Below are 23,249 nucleotides of genomic sequence, written 5' to 3'. Positions count from 1 at the left end.
GGTTGTATTTTGCTTGAACTACGCTACACTGTCTCCATGATCTCTGGTCATACTGCTCCATTGCCTCTGTATCTGTAAGCTCTCAGAAAAAGTTCATTCAATACTGATGAACTGAATGCAGAGAATGGACAGAGGGCTTTGTCTGTCTCCGTCTTCATATGTAATATTGACCATACGTAAATGAGCCCTTACAAAGATGCTGCTTTGGCGCTATTACTACCTCCACTGCCAGCGTAGAGGCGAGACAGCTTTGTCCCCCGATTTCACAATTGTACCTCTTATACAGACAGATAAGTCCGCCTTGAACAGGCAGCGTGGCTTTTGTTTTTTATTTAGGATATTTGACATACAAATTCTAAGCATTTTTGTCAGCTTTTCCTCACCCCACTGATCAAAATGCATCTCCTCCTCGGCACAGATTTAACTTGTGCAACAAATAAACAGTGATTTTAATAGAGCGCCTTTTATGCTCAGTCACCATATCGTTTCTGGGGGCATGTTGAACATTGGAAAATGGGAAGCCAAACAAGCCTATTTCACTCTGCCATTCAGTGTATCAACAGGCGTTAAGCTGAATAGGAAACAGCCTTATTTTCTCTCACTCGCTCTCTGGAGGGCAGAGACTCCGAGACTGACAGACTGTAGCTCTCTCTGTGGATAGAGACAAGAATGAGGGTGCTGGGAACAATAGGAGGAGAAGCCATTGTTAACCAGCCTTGTTGCTGTCAAATCAGAGTCAGAATGCGCCTAAGCCACCTCTCCTCAAACTAAACACCAAGCACTGCAGGTGGGTTTCTTTAGTCTTCAGAAATTGATTAAATCTGATCCTTAAAAATTGGGAGCTGCCCTGCTTTTTAGTGTAAATGAGCCACTGAGCTATATTAGTTGACCCCTAACAACCCTGAAAACAAGCAGTGATTCAAAATGGACCTCCTCTTAGAGTACATTAGTATAATGTTTAGTTATCATGACAGGATACGACTATGCAGACAGACCTGAAGTCCTCATTTTTATTGCTTAGAGAAAAATGACAATAAGGATACTGCATGTCTCGGAGTTAGATTCCATATTTATCTTAATTGGTGTCTGGCAGGTTATACAGAATGGAGATGGATTTGAAGTCATTTACTGGAAGTTCTTGACAGGCGCAGTGGAAGAGAACGTCAAGCCCCGTGCTGGCACACATAGCTTGAAAATCATCTGTCAAAATTTAGCATATCTAAGGAGAAGACTGCCTGTCATCTTCGATGTACATCTAACCATGCACAAGGGTGGATTTGATCAGGAACTATGTTGTACTCCTGATGTAAAGCACATTCATCAAGTTGATATTTGGTTGACAAGACAAAAAAAAAAAAAAGCCCTGGAAAGGAAAGGCAAAGAGGATTTTATAACGAGGGTTTTTTGAGCTACACATAGAGCCGAAGGGTTTTTAAAAATAATGAATCTATGCACAATATTTTTCAAATCAAAATCTTTATGGCTTCATACATCATCAGACATATTCCAGCGTTTTAACTTACAAATGCGATGTTCTCTTTTTGCCCTGATTTTGTTCCGTCACACTAGATGTGATTTGTCGGTTTTGTTTTGCAAAACATTGCTGACAAGTGCATGGCTCAGCCAGGCAGATTATCAGTGGAAATCTCCACTCCAACTTCTTTATTTCCCCCAGAATCAATGTGGTGAACAGCGAGACGTGATTGATAATGATATTGAGATTGATTGTCTAAATCCCTTCCCTCAGTTCAAAGTCCCCAAACAGATAGTATATATACATGCAATTCAGTGCAGAGATAGGACTTGGCAGAAGCTGCCAATAGATAAGTGAAATAGGGCCAGAGTGAAAAGACCTATCAGTCCCTAAGGGGCTTAGCTGCAGGATTCTGAAGCTCTAAACTGGCGGTGGTGGAGGGAGATAGTTGACATTGGTTTTAAATTACCCAAGATTGCCTTGTGGTTTCAGTCTGCAGGGACGCCAGCAGACAAGATGTTTGTTAAAACAAGTGCAGGCATTGAGGCAGATTGGGGCAAAGAGCAGACCTGCGATTTCCTAGCCAGACAGAGCAGGTTGGAAAGCTGGTAATTGCAGAATTGGCAGAGGGGCTAAGGAGGTCTTGCAGCAATGATATCTGCCACTGGGACTGAAGCAGTGGCGATGCTGGAAAAGGGCTCACTTTCCTCACTGGGAGGATATTCTATCTGGTGCCGTACAAGCTCACGTCACACTAATGGTACTTTTGTTCATTTGCTTGCTTTGTAACATGGCGTGCTTTATGTAACTCTCTCAAAATGACAGGGTAGAAAATGACTAATAATTATGTAGTAGCTTGTAATTTTTGCACAGGTGCCCTGGGTTAGGTGCCAACCCTGTTCTGCACCTGCAAAGTCCTGAGTTCATGTTCTGTTTGGGAAACTTTCCAGTTTTCTTTCTCTGCATTATGCCATGTCAAACAAAAGTAAAATCCACAAAAAATAGCCAACAGTTTGACAAAACAATACATCTCCAAAGAGAAACGAAAAAAAAAAAAAAAATACAAAAAGAGGGTAATGCACCAAAAAGTCTGTGTCTGGCTTCTATGAAGCAGAGGTGGTGGGGCCTTTTGCATATCTGTGCCCTGGGGCCCATGGTCTTAAAATCCGCCCATGAACTTAAGAAATGAAGTCGCCAGTTGGAAAGCAGCCAGGCATCTACAAAAGCAAAAGAATTTCACCAATGTAATCTTGCAAATGAAAATAAAATGCTGCAAAACGCAACAAAGCAATTTCAATCGCAACCTCACTAAGGAGCCGCACTCTGAACATGTTCAAAACACCTTATTTTCCATTTAATACCTTACCGCTCTGCTTTTTCAATATTCCATTTCCACTCTCACTATCCTTCCTACACTCATTCACTGGCTTTCAGGGAGAGGACTGCGTGAATAGCACTCCGCTACAGTACCAAACTTTGACACACACGCACACAGCTTTTAATGCTTAAAGTTTACTTTTGTTACAGGTGCAATAACAAAAGGCCTTTTAAGTCTGACTTGAAAATCTTTAGGAGAAATTGGCTCCAGCATTGAGGGGTTGAGGTATTGATTCTGGCCTCTGGCTCAGTCCAGGAAAAGATGGATAGATTTCTTTGAAATGCACTCTGCGTGAGAATATAAAGACTATTGTGTGTTCTGGCTCAGGAATAAATTGTTTCATGACATATCTAGGGCCACCTTTTTAGCTTCAAGCTGCCTGCTTCTCTTGAAAGGGGAATGTTGACAGGGTGGAGCACATTCATCTGTAGTCCCAGACTACCCACACCTCATAGAAGCTTTTATTGAAAGTTAAATCTCCTTCAGAGAGTTGGCAGCCTCTCGTTGGGATATCTATTTCAGCAGCTGTCGAGGCTGATTATATGGGGGTTGTGCCACACACTGGCAGCGATATAAACCTCCTACGGAGAGAAGGACCATTATGATGCCATTGATTGATGCATTCATCTGCATGCATGTGTACAATCTCTTGACTCAGAAGCAGCAGTTTGCACTGATGGCATGCAACATGTGAGCAGTGATACAGTTCGTCGTTGATTTATGGCGCTCACGATGGTGAAGTCACACATACTAGAATGATGCCATGCATTCCCTGCAGAACAAGATGCTTTAATGTTTACCTGACAGAACACATCAACAACAGATCGATAACGACTTGCAGGCATTATTGGAGAACTTCCCAATGAAGTCTGATACCAAGAGCCCCAATCAAAGCAATGCAAATTGATTTATTGCTTGTTCACACCCTGCTACAATGTCTTAATGGTTAAAAGGGTTCAGCAAAAGCAACGAATGTGGAGGGTACTTGGATGTTGTCAATAAAAAAGCAGAATGGGCTTGTTCCACCCACTGTTTTATAATACTAGATCCATAGAGAATCAATAACAACACATGATACCAAGAGACTATATAGTGCAATCTGGTTTATACACTTTCATTTACTATTAGATTTGTAATTACTCTGCCAAAAATTCAGACTGGTTGCAAAAAATGTATTAAGTTCACAAGTGCGAATGCAAACAAAAACTGTAGAAATCTACTGCTTTAAAATCTATTTCAATGCTGTAATGCCTTGCTGTTTTCTTTCACTCAAAGAAAATATAAAAGAAGAAAAGGTCATGAGTAAGTGACAGCATTGAGGAATCAGACTTTGGTCCAAAAAAGGGTTATATCATGATACATAAACAAGTGGGACAAGAAAACGACAGATGACTGCAACAGACCTAATGCCAAACGGCTTGATATGCAGCTGCAGGATAGAGCCATGATCTGTTGTTTGGAGACCAATAACAGGGAAAACAAACACGCATATTTAGATAAAAATGGTCAATAAGCATCATGGAATGTGTTTTCTTTTTTTTATCTGGTGGAACAATTCATAGGTCAAAGTTAAAGATAATAGTGAGACTTGCTGTGCTTGCCTCATTGACTCCAAAAGAGCTAACGCCAGAGTCTGGCTCCTTGAATGCTGTCACTGACTCACGACCTTTCCTCCTCTCATATTGTCCTCGCCTTAACTAAAGGAAATGTTTTAAGGGACCCTGTGCAACACCCTTATGTCTCTTTGCCAAAAAGAATTGAAGCTTGAAGTGTCATAGCTAAGGAGAAAACTAAAGGTGTTTTGTGCAACCAGCCCCTGGTTTATAATCAATAGGCTCCATCCTCATTTAGGGTTAGATTTGTTATTACTTAGCTAAAACGTCAGGCTGGTTGCATAACTGTCTTAAGTTAAGATTTTCCTTAAAGTCAGAGTTAAGCTTTCCCTTAAATAAAATTGGTTGCACAACATAACCTGAAGTCTACTCCTTAAGGTTTCTCATAATGAAGAATTTAAGGTTTTACTTCTTATCTTGTTGTCTTAATGAAACTCTTAAAGTTAGTTAAACCATTGCACAAGAGCAAAGTAGGTCCCTCAGATAAAAAGAAATTAAACCTTATCTGTCATACTTATGGAAAAAACTAGAGGTGGTTTGAGCAACTGGCCCCTGTGTTTTAATTGGGACTGTATCACCTTTTGTCGTAACATAGCCTACAGCTAAACACATCAGATTATGACTGTGGTTAAAAGTGAAGGTGAGCATTGGAATAACACATTCAATGTAAGCAATATATTTTATTGACATATCCGGAAATGTATGTAATAGACACTGAAATGTGTTTTGTTTTTTTTTTACTTTAATGTCTTTGGAATTCAAATTAACTGAGCAACAAGAGAATCATTAATAGGACAGATCTGTTAATGATGTCTTTGAAGGGGATTTCAAACTGACACCTCAACCCTCTCATTTTCCTAATTTATTATTAAACACCTAGTTGACATTAAAAAAATAATTAAACAACGACCGGGCTCTGCTTAGTGCATATTCTTTTTGAAGGATTTTTTTTTTTTTTTTTTTTTTTTTTGCCCTCAGTGTTCGAAAAACTCCCTACGCTCCCATCACCCACTGACTCGGAATACATTTCACTCCTCGCCAATGCCATTGATTTGAATATCAAACACCAATAAAAGCCACCTCTTTGAGTTTGTTTGAGCTCCGCCATGCTGTGAGAAGGAAGGTGGGCGGCACAGGGCAAAGGATCTTGGAACTATTGAGTCAAAATATTGATGGAACGGAGCCAGTCCCCGTGACGCTGCAGCCAAAGACTCATGTTAATGTTCTCCAAGTTACATCTTGGCAACACAAACATTTTTATTTATTTAGACAGAAAGCATGATGTATCCTAAATGTTCTTTTCAGAGCTGCCTCATACTCTCAGTTTTACACAGTCACTCCAGGGAGGTGGAGGATGACCACAAGGTTCCTGGTTTTGGCCACAAATAGTTCCAAGTGGACCATGGGGGGTTAAGAGCCTTACTAAAGGGCATGTTGATGGAGGTTCAAGAGGATTGGTTATTCAGAAGTCCTCACCCAGATTCTCAGCTAGTGTTGGGAATAAGTTTCCAGCCACCTGTTACTGCTGCTTCACAGTAAATCAACAGTCAACATTATAGTACTTTGCAGAGGCTGTGCTGCTGTCAGATCTTTTGCTCAAAACTATGTCATAACTAATTATACAGTACAGCTGTTAAAGAATGCTATCGATCTTAGCATATTAGCTCAGCGGGAAAAAGAAATGCAAGTGGAGAGGACAGTGAGTATCAGCTTCAAAATAGGCTATACTTTAAGTATCAAAAGTAAAAGTACTCACAGTGCAGATGGGGATTGTTGTTTTAACATTAACCTTTTTTATTGCAACCATTTTGGTTTGTCATAAAAGGAAAAATAAAAGTTTTACTAAGCGTCATACATAAACTTGAGAAAAAAATGTTTTATTCATTTATTCATTTATTATCAGTATTCTGGGAAAAATTTTCATGATTTTTTTTTGTCTGAATTACCAAAACTATGTAAGAAAGGTCATTAAATCATTCAAATCATCATAAATTGTGAATATATTACAGCCCACACACAATGGCATTTTTAGTCCTGTGTGTCATTAATCCTGACTTCATATGGGTTGAAGCTCTGCTAGCCACTGGGCTAATTTATGCAATGGAAAATGTCATAGACAGAAGCTAATAATGTTAGCATGTTGTATTTGTGTCTAGTTATAAGACAATTTGTTGATGAACCTTGTGTTATTTAGCTGAATTTTGAGACATGCTGCTGCTGTTCGTGGTTTTATATGAATAAAAGAAAGGCCGCTAAAATGCTATAGGCTTGTGCTAAGAACAAAGGTCACCTCCTCAAAGACATAGATATGCAAATTTGGCAAACTTGTTTATATCTGTTGTCATTTTCAGTTGTAACTGTAACATATAGATATATAAAGTTGAACATGGTGGTCAGACCATTTTGTTATTTCTGTTGTGCTTATTTTATGTTGCTGTACTAAAGTCTTTGATAAACCAAATCTAGCGGCATGGAAGCTAGGCAATGTACTGCAGCTTAACATATTTCACCTAAAAAAAAATTGTATCAGTTTACGTGTGCACAATTATCTTAATAATTGCTCCGCTTTACCTTACACAGTAGCTGATGGAGGCAGCAACTCTATTGGAGTCTGATGTTTTTGATATGACGGCTTCAAATCCCTGTCAGTAAGGGCTGTCTTACAATAAGGTAAAGCGGTGAAAATGTTCTTTTTTTTTTTTTTTTTTTTAGGTGGGCCTTTTTTTAAGGTGTCTTAAAACTAATCTATATAATACAATATAATAATATAATGAAGCTGATTTTTGTATTTGTGCTTTAAAATGTTATCATTAAGCCATGTTTAATGTGTATTTTAGTTGTGTTTTGAATCAATCTTAACAACAGTTCACAGAAACCCCACCATCGACCAGCGTTTTGGAGGTTTAACTGTAGAGGGACACACACACACACAATGGTGTAGGCAAAGTGCGAAGGCTATTACGTTGGCTCTGCATAGAGCCGACACACAACTAATCCGCCTTTAGCTTCACACATAACAGGACACCTAACTAACACACAGATAGCCTACTCTCATCCTAACAACCTGCCTTTGTATAAAGGCTGTAGGAGGCAATAAAGCTCTCAGCAATCCCTCACCCTTTTACCTGTGGCACTTTGGCAATAACTCGCTTTCTCCACGTCCACCCCCTCAAAAAACCCAGACAAAGCAGCAAATATATCATTAGCAGCTGCCCTATGGAGCTGGATATTAATTATCCTGTGTTCTCCTCGTTTGGCCACTCATTTGCACGTGTACTGTAAATGTCACCAGAGAGATAAATGGGAAAACAAAAACCCCGGCTCGTAGCCTTTATGCAGCAGAATGTCAGAGGGAGCTTGTAAGAGATGAGATATTGGTTTTGGCCTGGCATGGATTCTGGCTCAAAGGACATTCCCAGAGGCAATAAAATTTGTATGTCGTCTGTGTTTAGAAACTTATTAGCAATGAGCAACAACAAATATTTTCAGATTTGTATGCTGGCAAGAAGCAGGATAATGTACAATACATCTGTTAACAAAGACCAAATGTAATCATATATCTGATGCAGCATAATATCATTTTATCCAATTCTCCTCTAAGACGTCTGCTTGCTTTGAAAACAGCTTCCCACTGTGTAAAAAACACCTTTATGTTTCACTCCTTTCCAGCCACATATTGTTCTGACATGCCTTTTTTTGTAGATTTATGACTGGATTGAAAAGCACTTTGGGGGGGGAAAAAAAGCTCAACTCTCACATTCTCAGTGTGGCCTTTAAGGTGCGAGGAATAAAGGAGTATTTGTATTAATCGATCACACGCCAGCCTGGTTGAAGCCTGGCCCTAATGGTTGCTTGCTGTCATTTTGCAAGCAGCTTGTAAAAAGGATTAGAGTGGCTCCGTGAAGTAAGGGCGCATGAACAGCAAAGTTCTGTGGCCGGCAAGGAAAATAAATCAATTTATCTCTGATGGTGGTGCAGTTTTGGAACATAATGCCTAACGATGATGGAGTTTGGACACTTCATACTTGTCATTGTGAAATTGGACTGCCGTGTTGCTAATGATGGTAATGTATGTTGTGCCTCGCCTCCTACAGTAATCCTTCACTCTGTCTCACTTAAATGCATCTCATTGTCTGGCATATTGCATTATGAATACCGCTGGGTGGGAAAAAAAAGGAGAATATAATTTATATATTCATTCATTTGAACAGCAAGTTAATGGAAAAACTGTATAACCATATAAATTTCCTCCTTTTGTCACAGGCGATTGTAACTTTGAGAAGCCGCTGGCAGCGTGCGGGTACAGCCAAGGCAGAGACGACGACCTTGACTGGGAGCAGGCGAATACCAGAGAGAAGTCTTCATCAGATCCGTGGATGCCCTCAGGTAAGGACAGTGACATTAGCTCGTGTAAAGTAGAAATGATGCTTCCATCCATATGGAGAAAACATCACTGCGACAGTCTGCACATTTGACCCTGTCTGCTGAGTAAGAAGCAGCACTGAGCAACGATTACTTTTGCATAAAATTATTGAGTATGTTAATTAGGACTCACTTTTCAGAAAAGTATTCAAGCCAGTGAGAAAAAACAGATTGTATTTAACAATTTTGACCCCCATCATGCAACACAGTATCCATTTGGAAATTGTGACATGACATGCACTATGACATCCGCCATGAATAAGAGTATTCTTGAACACGTTAATAGTACTTGGCTAAAGTGGATAAGCTATATGCATTATAAATATTCCAAACATTCAGCGTATTTGACAGAACATTTACATGACAAATCTTTGTCTGTAAGGTTTTTCCACAGAATTATATTTATTTCCGAATGGCCGCTTCAGTCTGATGATTTAGGTGTTTACAGGCATTTTTCTGATTAGGCTATAAGTCTGACTTTAATTGGAATATACTGTAAGGCTGCATGTAAACAGCTTAATGTTACAGACTAATAAATATTGATTACAGCTTATGGATATGTACTACTATTTGAGCTTGTAAGCATAAACTTTAAGTAGAGGACATCTACATTTTTCTCTAAACTTTCAACACTAGTTTCTTCTTTTGTATTATTGGATGAAGGGTTGGCTGCTGTGACTCCATCCCCTAATGTTTTCTCGAAAGCCCCAGATCTGTTCCTCAATTATTAATAATAATAATTCATTTTATTTATAGAGCACGTTTCACAATTTTTAAAGAGACAGAAACAAAAGCTAAAGTTAATTAAAGTCAGTAAAAACTGTACAGAATAAGTAAAATGACAATCAGTAAAAGCAAGACAGTTAAGTGAGAAATATCAATAAATCAATCAAAATCAAACTAAAACAAAGCTCCTATTTACTTATATTTTACAAATCAGAACAATAAATTGTGAAGACAGTAAAACAGATAAAAAATAGCAGCACACACAACTCCAAAAGTCCTAAACAGTATATAGAGGTGCATTGTTGTGGTGAGGATCCACAAGCAAACATCACACTGGCACTCAGAGATGAATAAACCTATCCAGTGTGGGCAAAATTAACAGAAAAAACCTGTTTTAGGTACGGACGCTTCTGATGGGGTTGTGGCTGAAATGCTACAGCTGTTTCTGTTCATGTTTCTCACATTTAATTTGTTTTTGAGGACAATAAATCCCCACCAAAATAGCATTTTAAATGGTGTGCGATTTATCTTTTATATGGGTAGAGGTAAGTCCGCTAGCCACTCGGCTTATTTTTGCAATGTAAAATGTCAAAAGCTTGTGCTAATAATGTTAGCATGTTGTATATGAGGGAAAAGCATGTAGTATAACAAAATAGTTTTACTGGTGAACCTTGAGTGTTATAATTTGGTTGGTTTTGTACTTGTGTAAATGTGTTTAGGTGTGTTTTTAATCAATTGAACTTTTCAGAAACTTTACACAGGGGCATAGAAACCCCACTGACAACTAGTGTTTTGGAGGTGTTACTGCAGACACAACACCGCACACTTGCGTAGGCTCTGCACAGACCCCATGTACAAACATAAACCAGCCTTTACTTGGTGTTGTTGGAAATCCTTGATGTGCAATTAGAGCAGGCCAGATTATTATGGCATAGATTCAAATGTATCAGATTTGTCAGCTGAACATTCATTCTCTGAACTCGACTCCAGCACCGTCTAACAAAAATAGATTTCAGGATTAGTAATGCTGTCTATGCCAAATTTCTACTACTCTACCTATGTTATGTTAAAATAGTAACGTCAGACAATTTTTGCCTTTTTATAGTGACAGAAGGGAAAATGAATCATCAGCAACATTTGGTGTGTGTTATGGATTCAGAATGATGACGGCAGTTGGAAAACAATTAGATACAAATTCATGTTGTTTCTCCCAGATGATGTGAAGATCTTCAGGAGATCTGTTTTCTGGAGTGGTTTGAAAAATAGTGCATATAGCTGCAGTAAACTGCAAAAAAATCCCCTCCATGCACCTGGACCCTCTAGGTTTAGGCTGAACGTTTGCAATGTCTGGTTTTGCCCCTGATTATCAATATGAGATGTTCCTGAAATATCTTTCCACCTGAGTATCTACCACCCTGGAAATTTTGGACGGCCACATGAGCCGAGACAAAAGCGACATTTGATATCAAAATGCTCAGATCCATTTTAATTAAAGAAGTCTCTTTGTCAGCCACATATTGAAATTCATTAAAATGCTTTCCCTGCATTTTGTGTCTGTTGCACACAATTTGTCTCTTTAATGTTCCATTGATCGCCTTCCATTTGATTTGAAATGCAGAGATATCACCGCCACCAAGCAGGAATTAGACTAATGGAATGATGTTTTTTTGTGTGTGTTATAACAAAGGTAGCGTTGCAAACTAATGGATATTGTTTTCCTCCCCTATCTGACGCCTAATCTCACAAAGGCTGCATCACAGATAGATTGCACCGGGCCCCCCCAGTGACAGAGGGGGAATTAATTAGCAGGCCCTCACTAATTTTAAGCAGCCAGTGCCCAGACCTGTTTGTGTGTACATCAGAATGATGTGTGTTGAACCGCCCCAGAGAAATTACTTTCCATGGAGGGGGAAGTGTCTGCTTTTTCTATCGCAATTGATTAATGTCAGGACACATGGAGGCTGGGCAAAGGTTACAGCGAAATCTGGAAAAGCCTTGACCTACAAATTAACACCTTGCGCACGGTCTAAATTTAACATATCTGATTAAAATCCCATGTCTGGTTAAGAGGCGTCCCTGATTGTGCTTCCTAGTCTGAGTACTCTTCAGATGGGCTTGTTTTCTACCTGTGCGTCTTGAATTGCACGTAATTAACAGGTTGCAGCTCTTTCTCCATGTCTCAGTGTGAGCACTCAACCTGCCGTGCGAAATTGTAATCTCTCCTCTTTGACCGCATTGAAAGGGATGTGAAATGTAGTGTACTTGACGGATGAAATTGTTTTAGGGCTACTGGAGAGGGTGTTGATGGGTTGAAATGCATTTAGGTGAACACCACACTGGTGGAAAAGCTATCTCACCTCTGATTGCTGTCTCACTCTCAACCTGTACTTATGAATCCTCACAAAACGACCTTATCATACTCACAGGACAGATTGTTCCGAACAGAAGGCATGGCTACGTCAGACACTTTTGAAATTGGTTAGAGACAGTTATGGGATGTTCTTAATGTCTATATAAATGTGTGAATAAAGTGATGATTAAAATCTGGCTCAGTTTTGAGAGCAAATTGAGCCCTTCCAGATGTTAAACATCTAGCTTTCATATAAGCTCCGACACCAGTATTTCTAAGCACTTTAGACGATTCAGCACCTGATGATTTAGCACGAATGCCTAAGTTCAGTGGTAATGTAGGAGATACTTCTTAATCTTGGAACCCTATCGGTCTGACAGCGATTAAGATTTGGGGATGAGGGCCAGTATTTTGTGCTGATACAGTGTAGCCAGCAGATACCCAAGCCAAGACTTCCTCTTATCTATGGCAATGGCATTTTGGTCATTGGCATCTTGGTTTTTTTTTTTTTTTGGAGCCAGAAATTTCCATATTTCGTCGAGGGGGTGGAGCTGTGGAGGACTGAGGGGTGGTTTGACTGAGAACCCGAGGAGACTATGTAAGACAACCCTTCCCCTAATTATATGTAACTTTAGGCCCTGGCAAAATATATAGGTAAATTATATGAAGTGTCATCAATGCAATTTTTAAATAGCTTTTTTAAGTCTGCCTGTGTAGAAATAAATGGAATATTGATATGATTCTTGCCTCATTAAAAAAAAAAAGCTGCACTGAAAGAGCAAAAAGTAATGAAAGATGAATTTCAACAAAGGAATATTTTAATACAAGTCAATCTCATGTCCAACAAATAAAGACAGGAGAGAACAGAAGTAGTGCGACTATAAATAACACCTAAATAAGGAAGAGGTTCTAAGCATAGTTTTCTATTATGTGACTTTTTTAGTACAAACATTTAACCATCTGTGTGGCAGATGGCCACAGATTTACAAACAGAAAATCTACCTGCATTTAACCCTTGGCGAGTTTTAATTTTGGACCCTGTTGCGCCTTGGTTCACACGCGAATGATCTATACTTTGCGGACTACAAATGGACTGAAAAACAAAAAAAACAGAACACTTCCAATACCCAAGTACCATCCTGTCACCGTTTATGGGAAAGTAAGGGTGTATGGATTAGGGTGGTGTAGCATGACTTTTCCAGAGTTGTTGTTTTGTCATAGATATACAATTAATGTTCGTCTTTTTATTAACCAAAATCACAATCTTTCACTAATCATAACAGAGTGCTCTAGTTGTTTAACCCTAACCATACTCAACTATAGTTTGTAGCCATGACTAAAATCTATACAAACCATAACCATATCGTAGCTGCCATACACCAATATTGTAGAAAGGGAGAATTTTAAAATATTGGCACTGGATGGAAAATAAGATGTTCTTAAATATAATCCAGGGTTCTGCAGAATTGTCAAGATTTGATGTCTGTGGGGTTTAAACTCCAGTATGAAACCAATATTGCCAGTATGACAAAACAGACCAGATCTGAGTGCCTTAAAAGGAAAAATGCCAAGTTTACAAGTTAAACTGTTTAGATTTGAAAGCTGCACATCGTCTATTATCTGCTTGCAAAAACATGTCTCAAACGCTTTTGAAATCAATAGAAAACATCCTGAATTGAAGCACTGTGTCATTGTGGTATGTGTAGAGAGCACACTCATGAGAGGACTTGTGCAGAATTTGATGTCAGTCTGCTGAGGTCTCTCCTTCATCTTGCAAAGCTAATGCTGCAACCAAAGGCCAAACTGGCCTGATTCCATCCCAACATGTAAATAAAACTAAAAAGCAAAATGAAATGCAACGAAGAAAGCAAGCCCTCTGGTCAGATGAAGAAGAGCCGAGCAGTGCCCGAAACTCTTGGTTGTTTACGACAACCCGCTCCCTACCTAATTGCTACGTCTGGACGGAGAGCAGTCTTGTTTATCCCTCCGCGCAGCCCTGATTGCATGCTTTGGCTCCTTTAGGGTGGCTCAGCCCAGTTCTGAGGCTCTGCATGTCTTGGGCACTCCCCAGTGTGTTCCCTCTCTTGAGCCAACTGGAGAACCCCCCGGCAGAACTGTCACTGTCATTCCTGCTGCTACCAACGAGCCTCATCTGTCCTGGACAATGATATTAAAAGCGTTTGAGCCAAGACGACACTCATTTAGCCTTAGAGGAAGGAGCTGGACGCACTTCTGTCAGAGTGAGATGTTGGCCTGGCCTGTATGTTATTTGGAGAGAAAATTACACGCTTGAATATGTGAAGACACATATATCAAAAATACTGATTTCTGAGTTCCCAGCCTTCTCTCTGTTGTTATGAGCTCTCCAGCATGGTGCAGCGGTCTCAGACAGGGATGGTTGGAGCTGACTCGGTCAAGGAAGTTTGCAGTGTGGTGCTGCACAGGGTGTCCAGATGCCAATAAGACAGAAGCTGTTTTTAGTGGGTCCCAGCTGGTGCAGAGGCTGCCTCCCCCTCTGATGGTGTCATGCATGTTGCCAGCAGTAGGCTGCTGCTCCCTGACTCTCCCCTGGGACTCGTTCTGGGGAATAATGGCAAGGGGAGGAGGAGAAAGAAGGTCCTCTAACTGAGATTAATTAGGGTTTTTGTATTATGCTCGGCACAATAGCAAAAGCAGCTCCGGCTAAATGACGTATTGTTGTATTCTTAATGTCTGCTCTAAAAATGTTGTGGGAGAGAAATTGAATGTTTTTGTGTCACTGTTGCACAGAGTCTTTGTTTTGATAGCACGCCCTTGGTCGATAATGACACCTAGACAATAGTGAAGGACTGGCAGAATGAGGTTCCTCATAGGGTAACGGTGATCGTCTCCCTTTCTGGTTCTTTCTTATCAGGTTCATAATGCGTTCATGCAAATGCAGCTCACTCTTGAACCCAGAAGGGTGCCTTTCTTCAGAGTGCGGCTGCTGCATATGGATAAGACAGATCAAGTCAAACTGTTCCCCTTTTTGACCATTTCAATCATAATGAATTGACAAAGACCCTCCGCCTTACCTGGACGACCAAGTGTTGTTTACGGCGCTGTATGTGCCGTTCAAATGAAGGAGGAGGAGGATAGCCACTTAAAATATGAGAGGAGAGAACACCCACTGACTGAAGGACGTCAGAAATTTAATCAGAATTTAAATCACATCAGCAAAAGATGGGATTTGCTGTTGAAGAGGGAGGGGGAATAAGCTAATTGCTTTTGAGCCATTCACAACTTTGTGTGAAAATCACACCTTGCACGGCGTTGGCAAGGTTGCGAGGTTAAGGAGAAACCCCATTATATGATTAAGGGACGAAACAGAACAGCAAATTACGACGTCTGATCAATTGGTGAATTAATTCCCGGGAATGACAAACTGCGATTTTCAATTTAGCATGTTTGCAGGGTTGAGAAGTGTACCGTGTTTGGAGCAAACAGGATTGTGTGCATTACTATAAACAGGATTATGACAGCACACTGTACTGTCATGATGGAGGACATATTTGCATAGTGTATCTTTTCCCATTAGTGTGCATGGTATGTACAATTAAGGCTAATGATGCAGTGAGGTGACTCACATGAACACTCTCTGTTGTGTAATGGGTTTGTATCAGGCAAATGGGCCATTATATGACCCATTTATTGCAGTGCAGCGCCAATAGTGCGTACTGCATATTAAGATGACATATTAAGCCATTAAGAATTGCTGTTGATTGACATGCAGCAACAAAGGATGCTGTCATGGAACATAATAAGGGTCAGTTGTTCCACCCGACTAAAATGACAGGGCTGAAACGTGTTCCGCATGATGGATGGTTTTGGGTGAATGTGTTTGACACCGTCAAAGAAACCTGGCAGCTCCTTCATATGGAGAGCCCAAACTTATTCAGTGTTACTTTATCAGGCCGCCTTTCATGTTTCAAAGGACACAGGGAAAGTTCTTGGAAATTGAGTGGAGGCCACGGCTGTTCACATTAACAGCCTAACCCTCACAGCGAGAGCATTTTTGATTGGTGGCAGACAGTGAGAATAGCCCTGTCTTCATTGACATTTCCGAAGCGGCAGCCGTGCTTTTCTGCGGTGGTGACCTCTGTGAATTTTATTAGCAAATGAGACCTGGAGGGTTTGGGTTTAAAGAGCGCCCCTTCATTCTGATTTCCCCCACATAATGATTTTCACAGAGTTCAGGACCTGAATGGAGGAGAAATAATGAGCGCTAGTCATTACTGCAAATTATATCCTCTGCTCAGACCATCACTCAACTGATAATTAATCTAAATACCTTCAGCCTATAGACTTTGATGATGAGGATTAGACAGTACCCTATTTGTGTGAACTAAATTATATCAGACTGTATTCCCATTAAATATACTTTACGTCCTTTTTGGTAAAAGTAACCAAGGGAGAAAATACAATACATAAATGTAGCCTCTTAACTACTACCTTGTCCTCTATCCTTTTTATAAAGTGCACTCATGTGATTACCTCTGTGCAACTGTGTGTTTAAGGAAAATCATATTTGCACATTGGTGTGCTGGTATGCTTTTTGGAGTAGCGTCATCAACATTTTTCATTCTTACAATCAAACAAGGAAGCATGAATGCAAAAAAATTGCGGTTAATCGGATTCATGTGGCGTTTGCCTCAGGTCACTATTCTGTCTACACCAATCCACAGGCTCCTCCTGCTTTTTACAATGATTACAAAAAAGACTACAGATATGAGGCTTTACTGCAGGAAATTATGATGCAGTTTTGTCACATTGTTGGAGTCTTGAAAAGCTGTCATTTCTAAATTGAGCTTTATTGTTTTGCTAAAGCAGGAATTCATACTGTATATCTGACTTATTAGTCTTTCAATGGATTATTGTCATTAACTTTTGCCTGTTTCCTTAGGATTATGTCAAACTAGTAATGATCGCTGTGAGAGACTTATTGCTTTGATGGAACTGGGTTTTGGTGGCCACCAAAATGTTGTGCTACTTAATAATTAGGTGCTGGAAAAAAGTGTGAAATCATGGACTATCACCTCCCAGAAGTCCCTCATACATGGCTGCTCCCACGTACAAGGGGCTTGTCTTTCCATTCTCACTCACAGAACAGGCCTACGTCACCTTCGATAGGAAATAATGACGGCAAGTATGGTGTCTGCAACAGAAATAAACCCGCTAATGTTTTGAACGTCCCTCGCCATGCTTCTTGGAATGTTATTGCGAAAGGAGAAGTTGCATAACAGTACTCAACAGGAAACGCAGTCATCCCTCAATTGTGATTCATTAGCATTTAGAAAATATTGCTTAAGTTTTGCACAGATCTGTAATGGAAACCCTCCTGTTAATGTCCATGGCGGCCTACAGAATCCCTGGAGCACTCTATATCTGTGTGCATCATTATACCGTTAAACCACTAATGATTTTTTTTTGGATTACTAACTTCCAGTTGAACCAGTTGCTGGAAAAGTATTCATCCCAGTAGAAAACTTTTTTGTATTCATTCTTGGTTTGACTTTCAGAGAGAATACCACATGAATTTAGGGGGTTTCGAGAAGCATAATAATGAATATGTAATGTTGTCAGTGCACAGCCTCAAATAAAAACCGATGCAGCAGAATCAGGCCCCCAGGAATGCATCTCAGCTCGCTTCCAATTTTTCCCAGTGGCCACTTGCAGTATTGCAGTGAAGAAAATCCCCTGCAGCCCAAAAAGCGTTTTCACCATTATACTACCATTATAAAAGAGACATCTATAAAACTTTTGACAGGAAACCTCACACTGCAAACAATGTCACTTATATGTCTCTATATTATAAATTTCTGATCAATGGAGGTTATCATCACCATGTACAGTCTTTGACCTGAGCTGTGACTTGCAGGCAGGGACAGAGGGAGGAGCACTACAGCTCATATTCATTGGGGCACAAACTGCGGAAGTAAACGTGAGAGCTAAAAAATTTATTTTGGTGTATGCGCAGATGAGCAATAACACTGGACTAAATAGTAGCCACCTTGGGTCTGAGATCTATTTATTATTGTATATCCATGAGCAGAACCAAAGATATTTTTGTTTTTATTCCATATATTTCTCTTTCAGTCAAAACGTGACATCTGACAGTTAGGTTAGAGATTCGATGTATTATTCTAGCAGCTAATACACCAGAGGTAAAGAGCGAGCTACAGGTGTCTGGTAAGCTCACCATTTTCTATCTCTGCAACCCCAAATTGTTTTTATTTTTAAGCTTTTTTAGCTCCAACTGATGCTGACATGTGATATTATTGGAGGCAATTAATCAGATTTTATGCAGCTCTCTGTAGGCTTTACAACTCTTTCGGTATGCAGTACTCCTCAGCACCTTTTCACTAAGTTGTCCTTTAATCAAAATAAAACACTCGACTAATTACAGAAACTCACTAAAATCCATCCAAGAGATCATTGGGGCAACAACCAAATGTGAGGAAATTTTTGTTTTTTTGACATCTTATCATCTGTGGTCTCTGACAACAAGTTGTCTGAAAGTAGATGTGTGGTTAATACTTTTATATGTAACAGCCCTTATTCAGGCAGTGTCCTTGTTAATAATGTCTAAAATCCTCTAATATAATGAAGACTTTTCCATTTCAGCAGTGTGCACTTCTTTTCTGAGGAACACCAACATCAATGTATGTAGCTTCTGTGGCAGGAACATTTAATCTTTTACTTATTCATTTTTTATACCAGTCTCCATGTTCTCCATGTTCAGCCATCATTGTAATGGAAGGTGAAGGTGGCCTACATTGAAATAATAATAAATCTGTTCCTCTGAATACCTTAGACAATAGCCGAGCCCTGGCCTTTACAGAGTTGCAGAGACAGGCCTTGAGTGTGCCGAGCTCTCTATTTTTAATTGGTCTTGAACACGGCATTGTTAAGGCACAAGAGATAGAGAAAGAAGAGGAGAGGGAGAGAAAACACCCATGTGCATCACTAGCACATTAGCACAGCACTAACACAGTGTCATTATAATTTGCTCTTAGTCTCGCTGGCTAATTAGCTTGTCATGGTGCAGCAGGTCCTGCAGAGTATGTGGTCATTAGGCTCTAAGAGCATAGAAACTGAATGACAATCAGTGTTCCCCTGTCATCATCTTCACTTCTGTGTGACAGTGACAATGGCCGCACGATGAGGCGGCGCGCCGACATTTGAAATGTATGTTTTATGGTGGTCAATAATGAGGAAAGCAAAGACTTTTTCCCCTTGTTGTGTTCAAGTTCACTGACCCAATTCAAGACGATTTTTAGGCCTCAAATTTGGTGACAGCAATTTCACAGAGTCATTGTTACGGTTCTGCAACCACCCTGGTAGTGAGGAAGAAATGCTCTGATATTTGCATGCATTTCTATCAAGCAATTGCGCTTTAATACCAACAGTCACTGCATTAAGTTTTATTAAACGAGAAGTGACTACTTACAAAGGGTACCTATTGTTTTATTAATATTTCATTAACGAAGTAGTAAAAAATGTACAAATGCCGCTTGAGGGATCTGATATTTTCATCTCTAATTACCGACGAAAAGCACTGCTGTGCATAAATCTCCTGTGCAACACTGTCACAACGTGGCTGTTTTGAAATGAAAAGTAAACAGCCTGTTTTAATCATAGAGGAAAGCAGTGGTGCCAGCGTCTTTGTCTTTGTAACACGAGCTACAACTGAACAATTCATCAACTGATTATTAGTGCTGGTTCGCATCACACCAAGGGTTGCTGATGCCTCAAAGGGAAAAAAACAAAAAATGTTGTGGGCACCTGAGCAGATGGCTGAATGTTATTAAAGAGACCTCACAGCCCTTATACAGAGGCACCTGGTTGGACAAACAAGTGTCTCAAAGTCGACTCATCTCCTGCCCTTCTACATGCACCTTACACAACTTCCTGCATAGCCTCAGAATTAATTAGCCTCAACGCTCAAATCGGAAACAAACTGAAAGTGAATAATACATTAAAAAGCTCTGGGAGAACAATAGTGCTGTTCACAATAGTAAATCACAACAGATCATGCTGTGCAGGACAATCTATAACACAGGAAAGCCACCATCATACAGTAATATACTGAATTCAAATATAAATGCAGCACTTTTGTTTTTGATCACATTTTTCACAAAGTCACATTAAAGATCTCAGACCTTTTTAATCCACACAAAAGATGCATTTCTCTAAGATTTTGATTGCAAAATTCTTAAAATCAGTGTAAGTGAGCACTTCTTCTTTAATCCATCTAACTGACAGGTGTGTCGTATCAAGATGCTGATTAACCATGGATGTATTAAAAGACCTGGATACAGCATTAGAGGCAGAGCCATGTTCATTCCTGAAAGTTGCTCAGTGGTGTATGAAGCCAAAAACGCTCTTTTTCTGCGGTATAAAATTACCCAGATATTCAGAGCTGTAGGGCCTGTAGAGCACATGACTCACGACAGCCAAGTGCAGCCAAGCACCTAACTTCCGCTGGCTGAATGGCTAACTTTCGGTTTAGCGCATCACTAGCTTTAATGGAGATAAAATGATTTAATCTTGCTGCTCTTCTAGAATCTTGAATTGTTATTTGGGAGGCTGTGGCTCAGAGGTAGAGCAGGTTGCCCCCTAATTGTGGAATTGGCGGTTCAATCCCCGGCTCCTCTGGTTAACATGTCGAGGTATCCTTGGGCAAGATACTGAACCCCAAATTGCTCTCAATGCTGCGCCATCTATGTGAGTGTGTGAATAGATACTGAGTAGCAGGTGGCACCGTGTATGATGGCCTCGGACACCAGTGTGTAAATGTATGAGTGATTGGATGACTGTAAAAGTGCTTTAAGTGGTCGGAAAACTAGTAAAGTTCAAGTCTTATTGGTAAGAATCAAACAAATTCCACACACTGTACTTAAAGCTCCCAGTAAATTTTAATTTTGCAACGTTTCAATCAGACATCTTCGTGAGGCATTTTAAAATCATCATCACAGACTAAACAATATAAAGGCACAAGCACATGATTGTTATCTGCTTTATTAGGAGACATTCAACTATCAGAGACAAGCTAAGCTAATGTTTGATATCACAAAGACTCAAACGTTAACCATAGCAAACTGTCAATAAGTAATCAACACAAAGTAGATAACTTAGTTATAACTTGAGTCATATTTTTGGTTATGAGGGGACAGAGTAGGACACAGTGGCCTTTATCAGCAGGCGAACTGCCGTACTGTAATGATGGTTTGCTGTTAGTTGTGCTGTTGTTTACTCTCAATTAAAAAACCTAGACACCAGCTACGTGTTGCCTACCATACCACAAAAAAATGGATAATATAATATTATACTGCATATAGAAAAAGGAAGTATGTAGTCCCCACTGCATACTGTTTTTGTAGTCTGTAGTAGGTGGTTTTGAATATAGCCCATGAGCTGTAGTTGAAACAATGGGAAAAAGCTAGTAACTAGAACATGAACTACAATTTTTTGTCAAACTGTTTCCAGCGCTGTCACGCTCATTTTATTAACTTGCATATCATCGTTATCTGAATGTATCAAAGAAATATTATTTCTCAAATTCTTAAAAAAAAAAAATATGAGTTGATATCAAGTTATTTTTTTCTTGATCAATGAAAGTTGATTAGATTCAAATGTAAGCCACAGTTTGTTGATACTCGGTGCACTTTCTGGCCCACATATTCTGTATTCCACTTCTGGCTCATGCCTTCCACACGATCCACAATCAAATGTGGATCATGTACACTTAACATGCATATATTCACCAGCAGTATAACATGGTTTCTGTGGTTCGTGTTTGTGGCTTCACTTCTGTGTGAGGAGTTATTATTAGTTCATATTAAAATGCAGCCCCTCGTGTGATGTGACGCTCGTGTGATCCAAAACATGATGAGATCCTTTTAAGAAACAACTTGGAACCACCTGACAGACAAAGCCGGGGAGGCTGACTCGGTGTCATCACAACGCGCTGCTCCTCCTCCTCCTCCTTCCTCTGCTCCCTCTCCTCCTGTTTCATTGTGTAAACATGACAGAATCCCCACTCGTTATCTGAAGCTGGAGACATCTGGAATTGGTGAGCGTTACAAGTGCAGCACAACAAGACAAGTGGGCAAGCTCGAGTCATTGATGGAACAAATAGGGTTTTGTGAGAGGCTGTTTGGCTGACACACTCGGGGACCCGCTGATTTAGTCGATGGTATTCACCCTTTTTTAACACCGAATCTGAGTGAATCACCAGATGTTAAATTTAATGACAAAGATTCACATCCACTGCAGGTTCAGCCCTGCTTCACATTCAGGAGAGCAGAGGAGCTTTCGGCTAACAGGTTGTTTGTCTCACCTCTAAGCAGAATGTGCCTTCGAGTTATTAGCACACTTCTAAAAAGAAAATGTATTTCAACATGAACTGAGTCTTTCTGGCCGTGTCTCAAATGCTGTTGCGATTTGTGCCATCTCATTACTGAGCCAAGCTAAATAGGATGATGACAAATAGAATGTGTTCTGCATCTCCTTGAAACTTTGCCAGTATAATAATTCTCACTTGTGTTTTATTGGCAAGAGGGGAGAGAATTAGATTAACCTTTAATATTGAACCAAAGTGATAAAATCTAAATGGGGCTTGCTTGGCAAATTTTTTGGCAGATTTTAACGTATTGATTTCTCATCATTTTCCCTCTCTGTGTCATTGAGGGGGAAAAACACTCACACACTTAGCATTTTTACGATTAGTCTGTTTTTTTGTCTTGGTGTTTTGATGAATGATAATGATCAGACACTTTCTATCAATCCAAAGATAAGAGCATTTTCTCATTAAGGGTCACATGCTGAAATTCTCAGTGCTAATAGAAAAGGTCTCGGCATAGTCATTTACATGCTTTCTGCATACTCTTATGAGATTAAGCCTTTTATTTACTTACCTCAGGACCAAATTGCTAGTAATATTCTGATTTGTGTCTTGGAGTTCTTTCTGTTACGTTAATAACCACCTGCCTCTAAACACCAGTGGATCTAAATTATGTTATTGCCAGGGATTAAACAGGGGAGCACCACATTAGTCTTTGGCATGTTTCTTTAATAACACATTACATGAGTTTCAAAACATAATCACACATTTTAGCTGTTAAAGGGGCGTTATATTAGTAAAAATGCACAACTCTCTCAAATCCAAATGCTAGAGTGATAACATTCAAATTTGTCAGGTCAAAGGCTATAAAGTCTGGAGCTGCTCCATAAAAAATGAATTCAGAAAGGTAACTTTTAACACGT

At 39.8% G+C, this 23,249-nt stretch overlaps 1 protein-coding gene across 13 annotated transcripts in view; it reads left to right on the top strand.

The window, feature by feature from the left end:
* LOC121951210 (receptor-type tyrosine-protein phosphatase mu-like) overlaps window positions 1–23,249 on the top strand; it is a 197,850-nt gene that overhangs the window by 36,277 nt on the left and 138,324 nt on the right. For all 13 annotated transcript variants that reach the window (XM_042497451.1, XM_042497462.1, XM_042497460.1 and 10 more), the window contains exon 2: window positions 8,729–8,851. In XM_042497451.1, coding sequence (XP_042353385.1) covers window positions 8,729–8,851 — 123 coding nt within the window. The remainder of the gene's footprint in view (window positions 1–8,728; window positions 8,852–23,249) is intronic.

Source organism: Plectropomus leopardus, chromosome 12, assembly GCF_008729295.1.
Source record: "Plectropomus leopardus isolate mb chromosome 12, YSFRI_Pleo_2.0, whole genome shotgun sequence".
NCBI classification, from domain to species: domain Eukaryota; kingdom Metazoa; phylum Chordata; class Actinopteri; order Perciformes; family Serranidae; genus Plectropomus; species Plectropomus leopardus.
Note: the sequence above shows the minus strand (reverse complement) of the source record. Positions and strands in the feature narration are given on the sequence as shown.